Source organism: Engystomops pustulosus, chromosome 1 (assembly GCF_040894005.1).
Source record: "Engystomops pustulosus chromosome 1, aEngPut4.maternal, whole genome shotgun sequence".
Taxonomy (NCBI): Eukaryota; Metazoa; Chordata; class Amphibia; order Anura; family Leptodactylidae; genus Engystomops; species Engystomops pustulosus.
Window position 1 is genome coordinate 64,753,640 of NC_092411.1, and position 14,575 is coordinate 64,768,214.

At 41.9% G+C, this 14,575-nt stretch overlaps 1 protein-coding gene across 2 annotated transcripts in view; it reads left to right on the forward strand.

Annotated features, from left to right (window-relative positions):
- The first annotated feature begins 1,315 nt into the window (after positions 1–1,315).
- Positions 1,316–14,575, forward strand: part of KSR2 (kinase suppressor of ras 2) — a 287,053-nt gene continuing 273,793 nt past the window's right edge. For both annotated transcript variants that reach the window (XM_072142484.1, XM_072142493.1), the window contains exon 1: positions 1,316–1,517. In XM_072142484.1, coding sequence (XP_071998585.1) covers positions 1,341–1,517 — 177 coding nt within the window. In that variant the 5' untranslated portion in view covers positions 1,316–1,340. The remainder of the gene's footprint in view (positions 1,518–14,575) is intronic.

A 14,575-nucleotide genomic window follows, 5' to 3' on the forward strand; every position in this document is an offset into this window, starting at 1 on the left:
CAGAGGTACAATGGCATGAGTACTGGCACACTAGTATAGGCAGAGACACACTGGTATGAGTACTGCCACACCAGTATGGGCAGAGGTACAATGGCATGAGTACTGGCATACTAGTATGGGCAGAGGTACACTGGCATGAGTACTGGCACACTAGTATGGGCAGATGTACACTGTCATGAGTACTGGCACACTAGTATGGGCAGAAGTACACTGCTATAAGTACTGGCACACTAGTATGGGCAGAGGTACACTGCTACAAGTACTGGCACACTAGTATAGGCAGAGACACACTGCTATAAGTACTGGCACACTAGTATGGGCAGAGGTACACTGGCATGAGTACTGGCACACTAGTATGGGCAGAGGTACACTGGCATGAGTACTGGCACACTGGTATAGGCAGAGACACACTGGCATGAGTACTGGCACACCAGTATGGACAGAGGTACACTGGCATGAGTACTGGCACACTAGTATGGGCAGAGACACACTGCTATAAGAACTGGCACACGAGTATGGGCAGAGGTACACCGGCACAGGCAGAGATACACTTGTGGGGGCACAGGCACACACACTGGTAGGGGTAGAGTTAGTACGAGTGCAGTCCCACCACTATGGGCAGAGGTACACTGGCATGAGTACTGGCACACTGGTATAGGCAGAGACACACTTGTGGGGGCACAGGCACACACACTGGTAGGGGTAGAGCTAGTAGGAGTGCAGTCCCACCAGTATGGGCAGAGGCTGGTGCTGCCTCCTCCTTGCAGTGTGTGGAGCGGCTCTCCCTCACCTCCTCGGCGCTGTGGCGCTGCCCAGGTGCGCGTGCCTGGCTCCGCCCCCTCCCCCGTCCGCGGCCGAGGCGCCGCTGATTGACAGGCAAGATGTCGGTGCAGAGAGAGGCAGGAGGGGATGCAGCAGCAGCGGCAGCCACCGGCTCCAGCATCTTCATGCAGCAGTCACCCTGAGGGCCCACACATGCAGAGTACTCCAGCCATAATAAAGGGCTCGTAATAACAATAAGGCTAGATGCAGCTGCCCGCATCCCCCGAGCTGCTGCCGCCGCCAATATTCCTATTCTTAGGATTGGCTTGTGCCTGGAGCCCTGCACACTGAGGAGCCTGTGCACCGCGCATTATCCCATCTTCCTTCCTGCATCAGCACCTAATGGAGGCAGCCTAGGGGTGGATGCTGCACCTGTGGGCAGTGGGAGGGTGGGGTGCACCAGTGGGAGCAGGTTACCCAGCAGCAGCAGGCAGCCGCTTCTCTCTTTATTAGGATCATTCGGGGGGGAGGGAGGGAGGGAAGAAGAGGGTGATCAAAGCAGAGCAAAGGGGAGAGAAATGGATGAAGAAAATGTGCCCAGCAGCGACGAGCAGCCTCTGAGTTTGCAGAAAGCCCTGCAGCAGTGCGAGCTGGTCCAGAACATGATAGACATCAGCATCAGCAACCTGGAGGGGCTCCGGACCAAGTGTGCCACCTCCAACGACTTGACCCAGAAGGAGATCAGGACACTGGAGGTAGGAGATCACTGTCTTGGAATAGACTTTCTCTAGGATTTGCCCCCATCCCCCCATCTTTCCTGCTGCCAGTGGGTTTGTTGATATCCCCTGCTTGCTGTGCAGTGCCATAAATTAAGCAGCTGCAGTGAGATGGAGTGAGCCTGCGCATTCTGCAGGTGGTCGCAAAGGTGCTTCTCCCTGCACCCCCTCATCATCCCCAACCCACACCTCATACACATGAATTATTCCACTTATCTGCCGGGGATTCTGCAGTGCACTGTGATGCTAATGTCATGCATCTATTATTTCCCATCACTATATCAAAGGGGGCACTGCAGCAGACAGCAGCCCCTGCACATTTGGCCCAGCAAGGCCCTTTATTCTGCTAATAATACAATCATTCTAGTTGTTTAGAACAATTGACTTTCCTTTACATTGTATCTGTTTGTCCTGTTGCAGCTGTTCACATCATTTCAATTTTAACACATTTTCCATAATATATTACGCCATGTTTAGGTCCACATCAAAGAAATCCAGTTATAAATACATCAAATATATTGTGACACAGCAGCACCCTGGTATATACCCCCCTTCACCTCTTAGAGCTTTATGGGCTTGATACATCTCACCCACACCACTGTACAAGTTCCCAGAGAAAGCATAGAAATTACATGGAATATTTAGAAAATCCTACATTATAGACCAGACACAATTGGATAAAAATCCAGTCTCCTTTTCATGATCTCTTGCTGACCTCCTGTACGAACTTGGACCCAAATACCTGTCAGTTTAACGATATTTTAGAGCCAAAGATCTGACTCTGAACTGTGTGATACAATAAATGGTGTAGCTTGTATTTGGATTCTTCTGGCAGAAGAGACATATGTATATTCTATATATAAAGTAGTAATATGACTTAAAATAAAGGAGTTTAAGTAGTTTATATTATCTGCAGGTAATGTATCTTCTGTGGTCAAAATTAGATTTATGCATTTACTACAAATGAAGATGATGTGTCATTTATCAGTCTTAGGCCTTATTCACATTACTGTTTATGACAGTTTTCACCAGGAACAGCACACTCATCCTCTGACTTTAGGCAAGTTTTACATGGTATTTTCTTGATCAGTATTTTACAGCAGTGCTTGTGTGGACCAGTTCACACTCGCATCCGGACCTCTGTTAATATCTTCCATCACTAAAAATAATAATAGGATGCTAACTGATTTATGTGATTTCATTGGACTATTAATGGCTTCCGTTAGTGTCCATATGCGCCACTTCTGTTAGACTTCCATTACTTGAGCGGAAAATTGGACAAAAAGCTGCAGCACAATTGTTTCCATCTGAAATAACAGAAGCCTAACGGAAGTGGTACAAATGTACACTAACAGAAGCCATTAAGAGTCAATTGGGATCAATGATCAATGGACATTTTAACAGATCTGTTAGACCTCTTAGTGATGAAAGTTAATACAGATCCGAATGCAGGTGTGAACTGGGCCTAAGTCATGTGAGAATAGTTTATCTGTTCAGACATCTGTGGGTTTTTTCTGTGAAAGAGATACAAGGACATGATGTATTTTAAACTTGAACTTTCATTAAAAACAATGGGTCTGTGAAAATTAAGGACAGCACAGAGATGCATCATGTTTCAAGGACAGAGCATAGAAAGTATAGGGATTTATCATCAATGGTCACACATCCAGAAATCGGAATTCCTGGAAATGCTGGGGCCTGATGTTGCCATGGCCAAGTTCCACCAGAGGGTCTTCCTGTCCACTGGTGAACCAGTCTGACGTGGATTCTGTTGATTGGCCCAAAATAACCCTCCAGTGAGGTTTGTAGGTTTATATAGTTATAAGACTAAGTTGATTTCATAAACTTTCCTATTATTTGTTATAGGGATTTTTTTCATAAAGACAAACCATGTCTGTTTGCCCTATTACAGACAGCACTGAGACAACATTGTAACAACAAGTCTTTCGGATGGCACTTGGCTCAGCTGTGCTCAAGGGAACAGCAATGCTGAGTAGTGTGATATGAAATGAAAGTCCCAGCACACGAAAATTTTGTCCGATTTCTTTCATTGGTGATCGCACAATTCAGCAGAAAATAGGACACGTTTTGGCTCGTCCACAAGCCTATTTTCTGATGTATCGTGCTACCACCAATAAAAGTAAGCTGATCAAATTTCTGTGTGCCGGGACTTTAATTTCAAAGTATTGAGACAACATCACGGTGACTTTCTGTAAAAGTTGTCACTGCATAGATATCAATTCACCAGAATAGCCCCCATGGTGATACTACACATCTCCGGCAATGGCTACTGTAGGAAAAATGTCTAGCTGACTGTGTTGGTCAAATCAACACTTTTTTGAGAGTGGCGAGCTGTTTACCGCAACCACCCCTATCTGAAATCTCATCAGAGACAATGGGGGATATCTATCATACGCCAGGGCAGCCGGATACATCAAGAGGCTCCGACCCGTGCCGGCCCACTCCCCTCCGGCCGTGTCCGCTTTACAAACCTCCACACCCGACTGGCTGTGAGGTGGCGGAAATATAATCAAATATGCTAAAGTGCTCAATATCCCCAAATGACTTTATTCACTGCCATGCATTGTATGTGCTCACTCTTTGTAGTAAAATGTCTTCTGTCCACACATTGTCATGTGTACACGGGACATTAAAGGGGTTTTCACACGAATGCAAGTTAGGCCCTATCCAAGGGATAGGGCCTAACTTGCTGGGCAGTGGGGGTCTCAGTGCTGAGACCCCCGCATATCATGAGAACAAAATGAAAAAAATTAAAAAGAAAAATTGACTTAAAACTGAAAAAGAACCATTAGGGAAGTTATCATTGTTTTTATCGCCATTTTAGGGCTTATAACTGACTTACAATGTTTCGATTACTGATTTGCGCTAAAATGTGTGACTTTTTTGCAGCATTTGCTAACCTACCCCACTTTTCACTATAGCCACTTTTGCCAACTTATTTCAAATTTATCAAGTGAATGCAAATGTGGTAGACAGATTTATAAAGTGAATCCTCAGTCCACTCCTGGAAATAGTTGTGCAAAAATGTGTGAAATTTTCACAAAAAAGTCTCAAATCCGATGCAGACATTAAAGGGGTATTCCCACAAACACAAGATTCCTAAATAAACTCAGGAAAACAAATAAACACATCCTCTAATTCACTGTTATTAAAGAGGTTGTCCAAGACCCATAACAAAACTGCTGTGTGGCCGGCAGGGGGATGATTAAAAAAATAAACATGTACTCTGCGGCCCCTTCCGGTGTCCTGTTTGGTGCATGGACGCTGCGCTCAGACCAGCTCCCGGATGGCCGTGGTGGCACTGTATCAGGACACCAGGAGGGACCACAGAGGTAAGTATGTGTTTATTTTTTAAGCAGCCCCCTCCCGACCACATACGATTTTTTTAAAGAAAAAAACGTTTAACCCTTTTAACAAAAAAAAGTATTTCACAGATATAATTCGAACCTGTCTCTATTGGTGAATACAATTTTGGTTGCTGCAGGATCCGACCGCAAATCTGACTACGGTCGGGCAGGTCACATTCTTTTCATAATACGCTTCTCTTGTCTGCATGATGCAGTGTGATCTTTGCCTCCAGCCCTTTCCCCACTGCATTAGAAGACAAACTCAGACACAGACACTCATGGACACTTGCAAAGACTTACTCTACAAACTACTGATAAGATAAGATGTTTATAGCAGGGGAAGGAGGCAGAGCTGACTTTGCGTGTTATAGCTGAGATGTAGCAGCACTGAGAGTGTCATTGTGTTTAATATCTCATGGATCTCATCTTCTCTTATCTTGTCTCATCTCTCTTTCTATGTGTCAGATACTAGGGAATGTTCAGAATCTAAATGAAAGTGTACTTAAACTTGGAACCTGATAATCTAAGCACATTGTCAGCACACATCATCTGATAGCTCAGAGGAATCATGCAGTGTCTGGTTAGAGAGTTCCCGCCCACACTCTGGAATACCACACTAACCATCACTGAGCGATAGGAGCTAAAACTGCAATAAAACTGATTAAATTGCAAATTAAGGGGTCAAAAATGATCTTTATTGTGTAAACATCACAAGGGGATTACAATTTGAGAACTTTCTTTTGTCGGTAATAATACCTCATATGTCACATCTGTCCTTTAAAGGAAATCTACCATCATAAATCTACCTATTAAGGTAGACTTGATGGTAGTATTCTAGTAAAGTTCCAAGTCCTAATATGTCTTTACCTAATCATATAATACTTTCTAAGATAAGATACACTTTATCTACCTAATATGCAAAATTTTGATCACTCACTACCTGTGACTCCTCAGCACGCTCCTTACACTGCGGTTGCGGCTTCTGTGCAATCGCAGTTGCTAAGGCTTCAGAGCCGATGGGAGCAGCTTTATTTTCAAGTTAAAGAGGATCTTTGAACTCCTCCATGAACTCCAACTCTTTGTATCCTTCATTTATTGTAGCTCCTATGATTCCTTCACATTTGAAATTTTTTGTAGCTCTCTCCATTCTGAAATAATCAATGATTCAGCTCTCTATATTCTAATTTATCAAGTTAGAGGTCGTATGCTGGGACAGCTACTCTGGCCCGCCACACCTGAGAGTAGGGAGTCTTGGGACAGATACACACAACGCAGTAGTACGGCCCTGTGCTGTCCGTTTTAATTGCTATACTTTTAATGGATCATTGAGCATGTCCATTATTTTAAAGGACCTTGCATATGTTACGGCAAAGAGTAGAACATGTCCTAGTCAGATCTCATTTCTTTGAACTGTCGTCCAATAGAAGTCAATGGGGCAGATTTATCAAGCAGTCTGAAAGTCAGAATATTTCCAATTGCCCATGGCAACCAATCACAGCTCCCCTTTCAAATATTCATGAGCACTGGTGAAATGAAAGCTGAGCTGTGATTGGTTGCCATGGGCAATTGGAAATATTCTGACTTTCAGACTGCTTGATAAATCTGCCCCAATGAGTTAGTAAGACAAAAATGGATGGTTGCTAGGATACACTTTTGAATGGCTGATAAAATCTTTAGGTTTTTTTTATTGGAACCTTAAAAAAAGGATGACAGACCATATGACAGCTGATACTTGTCCGTTAGAAAAGTGTCCGTTACTGACTATGAGTGAGTGCAGAGAAAATCTCGGCATCTTTTAGTTCTATCTGGTCATGCTCACCCACTTCACCCACTTAAAACAATGGACATGCCAACCAAGTGGTCAGTTTTTGATCCATTGTTAAAGACAACTCATTCTCTAACAAACAGCAGACAGCTGCACTTAATGCAATATTTCGTTAATGGAACTATTAACACATCCATCGGGCAAGTTGTTTTCACTGACAAAAAATGGATTAAACTAAAATGGATGGTTGCCAGAAATAACTCTTAGGCTACATTCACACGTCGCAATGGCCTCATGGCGCCGTACAGGAGCGGTACAGTGCAGCACATGTGCGGCACCGTACCGCTCCATACCCCTCCTCCTTTCCACGGCACTGCCGTGTGGCCGCCATGCTATGGTACGGCGGGCAATGGCAGTGTGAATGTAGCCTTAAAATGAATTTCATGTAACACTGTTGTAATATGTTCATTACAGAAACTTAGATCCAAATTGGATGTATATCAGAGATGAATATCGGCTTGGTATTGGGTATCTAAACTTAAAAAGGACCTGTCAGGGCGATTTGGAACACTAAATCACCCACAGATTTGAGATACTAAACCACCATTCCATAAGGAAGCCTCTCACTTAGCTCACTTATTTCTGTACTGAGAAGATGCAAAGACATCGAAACAGTGCTGAATACAGTTGGGAATCGGTTCCTTCTGGAATAGATGTACTAGTTTGGCTTTAATCTCCCATCATGTCATTAGGCTTCCTGAATAAAGTCTTGTTTGTTGTTAAAGGAAATCTTCCACCAGGATTGAGGATGGTAAACCAAGCACACTGACATACTGGTGTATGCCCCCTCTTTAAGCTTCCTATGCCCTTGTTTTTCAGAAAATTGGTTTTAAAAAATATGCAGATGAGCCTGCAAATTCACACCTATTGAGCCTGGAGCTCCTCAGGCACAGTACCTTTCCGTTTCCATATTTCCTATGTCAAACGTTGGATCAGGTAAAATAGACTCTCTGTGCGCTCCCTCAGTCTGGCGTTCTCGTGGGTCCAGTTGTTAGGCTTGCGGTGTGCAGCGTGTGCAGATCTCCGGTCTTCCTACTAGGAAACTCCACTGCTTCACTTTCCGCTTTGGAGCGATATGGAGAGAAACGCAAATAATAGTGCAACACAGTTTCTTTTGGAAAAAGAACTTTCTTTAATGGTTATACTCAAATTTTCTATTAAAAACAGGCCTTATAAAAAACTCATGGGCAAGGGCTTTGCAACTAAAGACTACACTTGGACTACAAAAATGGAAAGTCAAATGGCAATAGAATAGAACTAGAGCAGTAAAACTAGTCCATCTTTAACTGATTAAACACACATAATATACGGGTCGTTGGCAGCTGCTATAAGCTGGGTGCTTAAAGGGGTTGGCCACTTTACCTTATGTTTTTTGTAATGTGTGTGCATGTGTGTGTCTGGGGGGGGATGTCAGGATATTAGGTGATTTACCAATATACATCTATTAAAAGTTCTTCTCCTCTTTTTTGATATGTAAAGTGAAGCCTCCTGGTTAGGGCTCTTGCTGGGCCAGTCAAGAATATTCACAGAGTTGTTCTGAAGTCACTGCTTTGTTATTTTAGCCGTGTGCATAGGGTCATTAGGGCACATTTACTAAGGTCCTTGTGACAGTTTTCTGTCGGACTTTGCAAATTCTTGTGTCACATGTGTCGCACACAACCCTTTTGTGTCACGGCTGTGCTATTCTTCACACGACACAAATTTCTCCTCGGAAATGGACGTCCCGGTTCATCAGTCGGAATATGCGCCACATTTATCATGCAAAGTCCAACAGAAATGTGTTGCCCACCCTTTGTCAGTGATGCGAGTGCCCAAACTTCAACCTAACCCTCTTATTTAAATACAAAGTGCCACCTGTTTTGCCACAGCGTTTAATTGTACAGTTGAAAGAAAGAGGAGAAATTCAGATTATCATTGTAGCTTCCTTCCATGGTCCCCTGACGAGGAAGAATTGTGGGGCCCAGAGCAGAAGCTCCAATAATAACATAGCCTGGCACACTTGCTTCAGGTTCCCCACCACTGCCCTTTGTTAAGGGTGCACCAAATTCATGAAGAACGGGTGCCACATGAATCTGGCATCCTCTGCACACTACACAGACAAACAGAACAAAAAAGTTCAATTTTCACCTAATCCGGCCAGAGAATCTTATTTCTCACAGTCTAGAAGTCCTTTATATTTTTTTTGTAAATTGTATGCAGCTTTTATATGTCTTTCAGTGAGGAGAGGCTCCAATAAGCACACTCTACTATAAACCCCCTGGAGAACAGACACAGTGATTTTGGGGTTCTTCTTTACCTCTGTCACTAAGGCACCTTCTCACAATTGCTTAGTTTGGCCGGACGGCAGGATCGAGGAAGAGATGTGGTCGTCCCAAACTTTTTCCACTTTTTCCACTGTGCTCTGAGGAACCTTGAGTGCTGCAGAAATTCTTTTGGAACCATAGCCAGATTTTGCCTTGCCACAATTCTGTCTCTGAGCTCCTTGGGAAGTTCCTTTCTCATGTGCTCTGACATGCACTGTGAGCTGTGAGGTCTAACATAGACAGATGTGTACCTTTACTAATCAAATCCAATCAGTTTCATTAAACACAGATGGACTTCAGTGGCAAAGTAGAACCATATAAAGGAGGATCAGAAGGAAATGGACAAATATGAGTGTCACATCAAAGGGTTTGAATACTTATCACCATGTGTTATTTCAGTTTTCCTTGTTTAATAAATTATCAAAAATATTGCAGAGTGTACATTATTGAGCAAACAAAACAACTTTTTTTGATCTCACCAATTGGCTGCAATGAAACAAAGATAAATATAAAGGGGTCTGAATACTTTCCGCACCCACTGTATAATGGAATGATTTTAGAAAATAAAGAAACTGGTGTTAGAATTGACATTTTTAATTCATCCATCACACAAAGCAAGTTATTTTTCCCCAAATGGCTTATATTGTGTAACCGAAGTATATCTTTAAAAGAAACCTCTTTCAATTTGGTATTTCTGTGTTTGTATTGACCTAAAGAAAAAAGTATTTATGTTATGTCTGTTGCTTTTTTATTTGCAGCATTATTTTTATAGTAAAAACAACAGCATATTTTTTTCTTTTATTATCCCACACAGAAACTGTTAAAAGTTAAACAGAAGGATATTTGAAACACAAAAACTACAATTTGTCATACGGAAAAATAGAAAAAAATGTTTGTTACAAGGATTGCTAAAAGAAAAAGCTTAGTCTTAACTGGCGCAATAGTAAGGCTGGTTGCACACACACCAAGCGTCAGATCATACCATTTGGTCAGTACCATTTTGATCGAGTTGGTTGACTTAGTGCAGTGATGGCGATCCTTTTAGAGACCGGGTGCCCAAACTACAACCAAAACATACTTATTTATTGCAAAGTGCCAGCATGACAATTTAAGTAGTAATTTATTGCTACCTGTTCTACCACAACTTTAAATCATATCGGCCTTTAGAGGACAACAAAACAGTTGAAAGAAGAAGGACAAATTTGGACTAATGTTGTGGCATCTTTCTATGGTCCCCATGTACAGGAAGAAGCCTAGAGGAGCTCTAAAGATCCTCCCCTTTGCACATGTTCTACCTCTTCCTGCAGTCTCCCAAACAATCAAGAATGTGTTGCTGTAAAATAGCACTGAGAGCAGCATTTCTTGAGTCGCCTGGGACTGCAGGATGATTCTTTGAGTTCTATGTCGAGTGCTATATTGATGGCTTGGGTGCCCAAAAAGAGGGCTCCGAGTACCACCTCTGGCATCCGTGCCATAGGTTCACCACCACTGACCTAATGTAACATGTGCATGCTACATTTTATATAATAGTATTGAATAATCAAGCTGTAAAACATCTAAAGCTAAGTTCACACTATTGAGGTTTAACATATCAATTAACAATACCATTGACATCAAGGTAAATTTTGTGTCTTCCATTATGCTGAGTGAGGCGGCATCTGTTATGCAAGTGTTTTGTTGACAGAAAAAAAATGATGGTGGCTGCAGTACTTTTTCTCTGCTTAACTGAATGTAATGGATGACAGACAGTTTACTCTGATGTCAATAGGGTTTTTATGTTAAATCTCCGTTCTTTACCTTTTTTTCCCTCATCATTACTATTTATTAGAAAAACTTAGGAGGTACAGAAAAGAAAATATAAGAGAAGCAAAATATTGCTACGCACACTGCAACAATATAGACAATAGTTATAAACAGATCATAGAAAAAGTTACATTTATGAAACGTAATGTTGCCATATTATTATGATATGTCATTTAAAGTAAAAGACAAATAAAGTGTAAGCATTGAAAACACATAATACGTCTGATAATGTGTAAAAACTTGGAGGTAGGACATTTAAGGTCACAGCTGTGAGGGAAAGGGGTAAAACACTACCTGGGGTGAGAACCATTGGAATGTCTAGTTAACCCCTTAACGTCGTGGCCCTTTTTAGTTTTTTGCGTTTCCATTTTTTACTTCCCACCTACAAAAATCTATAACTTTTAGATTTTTCCAAGTAAAGAGATGTATGAGGGCTTGTTTTTTCCCTAACAAATTGCACTTCATAGTGATGGTATTGAATATTCCATGCCATGAACTGGGAAGCGTGAAAAAAAATTCCAAATGCAGTGAAAATGGCGAAAAACCAAATTTGCACCATTTTCTTGTGGGCTTGGATTTTACGGCTTTCCCAGTCAGTCCCAAATTACATGTCTACTTCACTCTTTGGGTCGGTGCGATCGGAGGAATACCTAAGTTGTATTGGTTTTATAATGTTTTCATACTTTTAAAAAAATTAATACCTTCTGTACAAAAGAAAATCTTCATTTTGCCATCTTCTGACACTAATAACTTTTCATACTTCGGTGTACAGATCTGTGGGAGGTGTCATATTTGCGACTTTTGATGTCGCTTTCAATGCTACCATTTTAACCCCTTAATGACCTGGCCCTTTTTTGTTTTTTCATTTCCATTTTCACTCCCCACCTTCACAAATCTACATCTTTTTATTTTTACATGTAAAGAGCTCTGTGCGGACTTGTTTTCTGCGTAACAAATTGCACTTCATAGTTACAGCATTTAATATTCCATGCCATGCACTGGGGAGGGGGAGAAAAATTCCAAATGCAGTGGAAATGGTGAAAAAACCCCATTTGCGCCGTTTTCTTGTGGTCTTGGATTTTACGGCTTTCACTGTGCGGCGCAAATGACAGGTCTACTTTATTCTTTGGGTCGGTGCGATCACGAGGATACCAAATTTGTATAGGTTTCATAATGTTTTCATACATAGACAAAAATTAAAACCTCCTGTACAAAATGTTTTTTTCATTTTGCCATCTTCTGGTGCCAATAACTTTTTCATACTTCGGTGTATGGATCTGTGGGTGGTGTCATTTTTTGCGACTTTTGATGCCGTTTTCAATGCTACCATTTTAAGGACTGTATAGCCTTTAAATTTGTTATATTTTTCAAAATGGCAAATAATCAATACAATTGTCATTTTAAAATCTGGGCTATTTTTCCATTACAGGGTTAAACTCTTGGGATAACCGTTATTATATTTTGATAGATCAGACATTTTGGGACAGGCAATACCTAACATGTTCATGATTTTTACTGTTTATTTATATGAATTCTAGGGAAAGGGGGATGATTTGAATTTTTCGGTTTTCGTTATCTAATTTTTTTTTTTACTATTTTTCAGACTCTCTACGGTACTTTAACCCTAGGTTGTATGATTGAACCTAGCATATACTGCCATACTACTGTATTTCAGTATATGGGGATTTCCTAAGGCTGTCATGGCAACCAATTGCCGCCCCTCGATTACCTCACAAGGGGCAGCAATTGAATATAAGATGGCGGCGCCCACACGCTACCGGCATTTAAAAGGTTAACTACAGCAATCAGTGCCAGCACCGACCGCGTGTGTTACCGGTGGTTGTTTGCTGCAATATGCAGCAAACGCCAACATTGTATGGAGAGGGATCAGCCCGTGACCCCTCTCAATGCTCCCGCAGCCGACATTTAACGTAATAATATGTCACATGTCGGTAAGGGGCTAAAGATAAGAAAGATATCATGAATGTGTCGCTTCCCCACTGGGTCAGACAGAGTTCACCGTCTCTTTAGTGTTACATCTTAGGGCTAGGGCTTGCGACGCAATTTGAAAGTTAAATCCCGCGCTCAGTCCGAATCAGTTGGATCGTCAGACAACACGCCCTCTAATTTGTGATCCATGGAAGCAAGTGGAGCTGTGCCACAAAAAGGGTCGTGTGTGCCACAATCCTAGGGGCTGGCTGGCTATATACTGGGAGGCTGTGACCCATGCATTTCCTACCCTTGGCTTATACTCAAGTCAATAGGTTTTCCCAGTTTTTGGTGGTAAAATTAGGTTTATACTCAGGTCGACTTATACGCGCGAGTATATTAGTTCTGTCCGAAGGCTGTCAGATGTAGACTAATGCTTTACTTGTACCAAAAAAATCATATGTGTACATCTGACCCAACGGGTTTCTATTAGGCGATTTGCAGAGAGTTTATTCACGCTATCAAAGTCGGTGAAAAAAAACTCACGTGAACTGACAGCACATGCACAGGAAAAACTGCTGTGTGAAATGAAATAATTTAATGAGCTTAGCCACAGTTAAAACATATTTTATAAGATTTATATGATGTGTTGAATCAAGTATTGCATGTTACAGTAGATTGGTAGTTTAGTATAGAATTACTTTATAAATGTGCAATTTGATATTAAGCCACTGGGATTTCATGCTTGTAGAATTCAGCTGCTTTCTAATGTAGCTCAAGGAATCCTAATCTAGATGCTTTGCTTGTTCCATAGGAATCCAGCATGTTGGATTTATGTTTCTACGTATCTGTATATCTCCTATCTATTATCCATCTATCTATCTATCTATCTAAAAAAAGAGAAAGTCCACAGCAGCACAGTGTCACATAAAAAACCCCTGAGAAGGGGGGGGTGCAAAGACTCACCAGTCCTGGTAGGAGACTCGCATGTACAAAATATCAAAAATAGAGGCAGCACTCCCAAATAAAGTGAAAAAATGGAAGGGTTTATTCACAAACCGGCGACGTTTCGGTGTTTATCACCTTTCTCAAGCAATGTGTGCATACAAATGGACAAGCTTATATACCCTCAAGTGGGAGGGTTTACAACAATGACATCATGTGCAAATGTGCAAATACAATCATAATCAGAGAGAAGAAGTAAAGTGCTAGTGCTCATTTAATTCATAAAAATTATTAAATCCTATCACATAATACCTTGTGTATGAATGAAAGTGTAAAGTTAGACATCAGTGTCCGGCGTCTCAGTAATGGCGATAAAGTGCCTGTTCGCGTCTGTACCGCTCCACCGCGCGTGACCGGAAGTCTATGTCCGCTGCGCATGCGCAGTATTAACTACGGAGTAAATGGTGGCCATATTGGATGTGGGAACCGCGATATGTATATATGTAAGTATCTGGCAATATCGGGTCTAGTATAAGATTATAACGCATATGCGAAGAGTCTTGTAGACCAGTGTGTGTGAAGGTGTGTATAAATTAAGGGGCCAGGTCACAGCATGTGGGCAGAGCTGGCACCCAGCTTGGCACAAGTGCCCGCTGGTGCCAAAACACAAGCACATATGTGTGTGGTGCTTTCGAGGTCACTAAAAAGTGAGAACGAGCACCAACATAGTGCGAGTAAATGCCCACAGCAACTGCGACATTTCGGTCCCATATATAGAATGTACACCCCACATACGACCCTTTGTCAGTGTCAAAATACAATATAGCAGAATCCCAGATGTGGCCCAGATGAGACGTCAGTGCA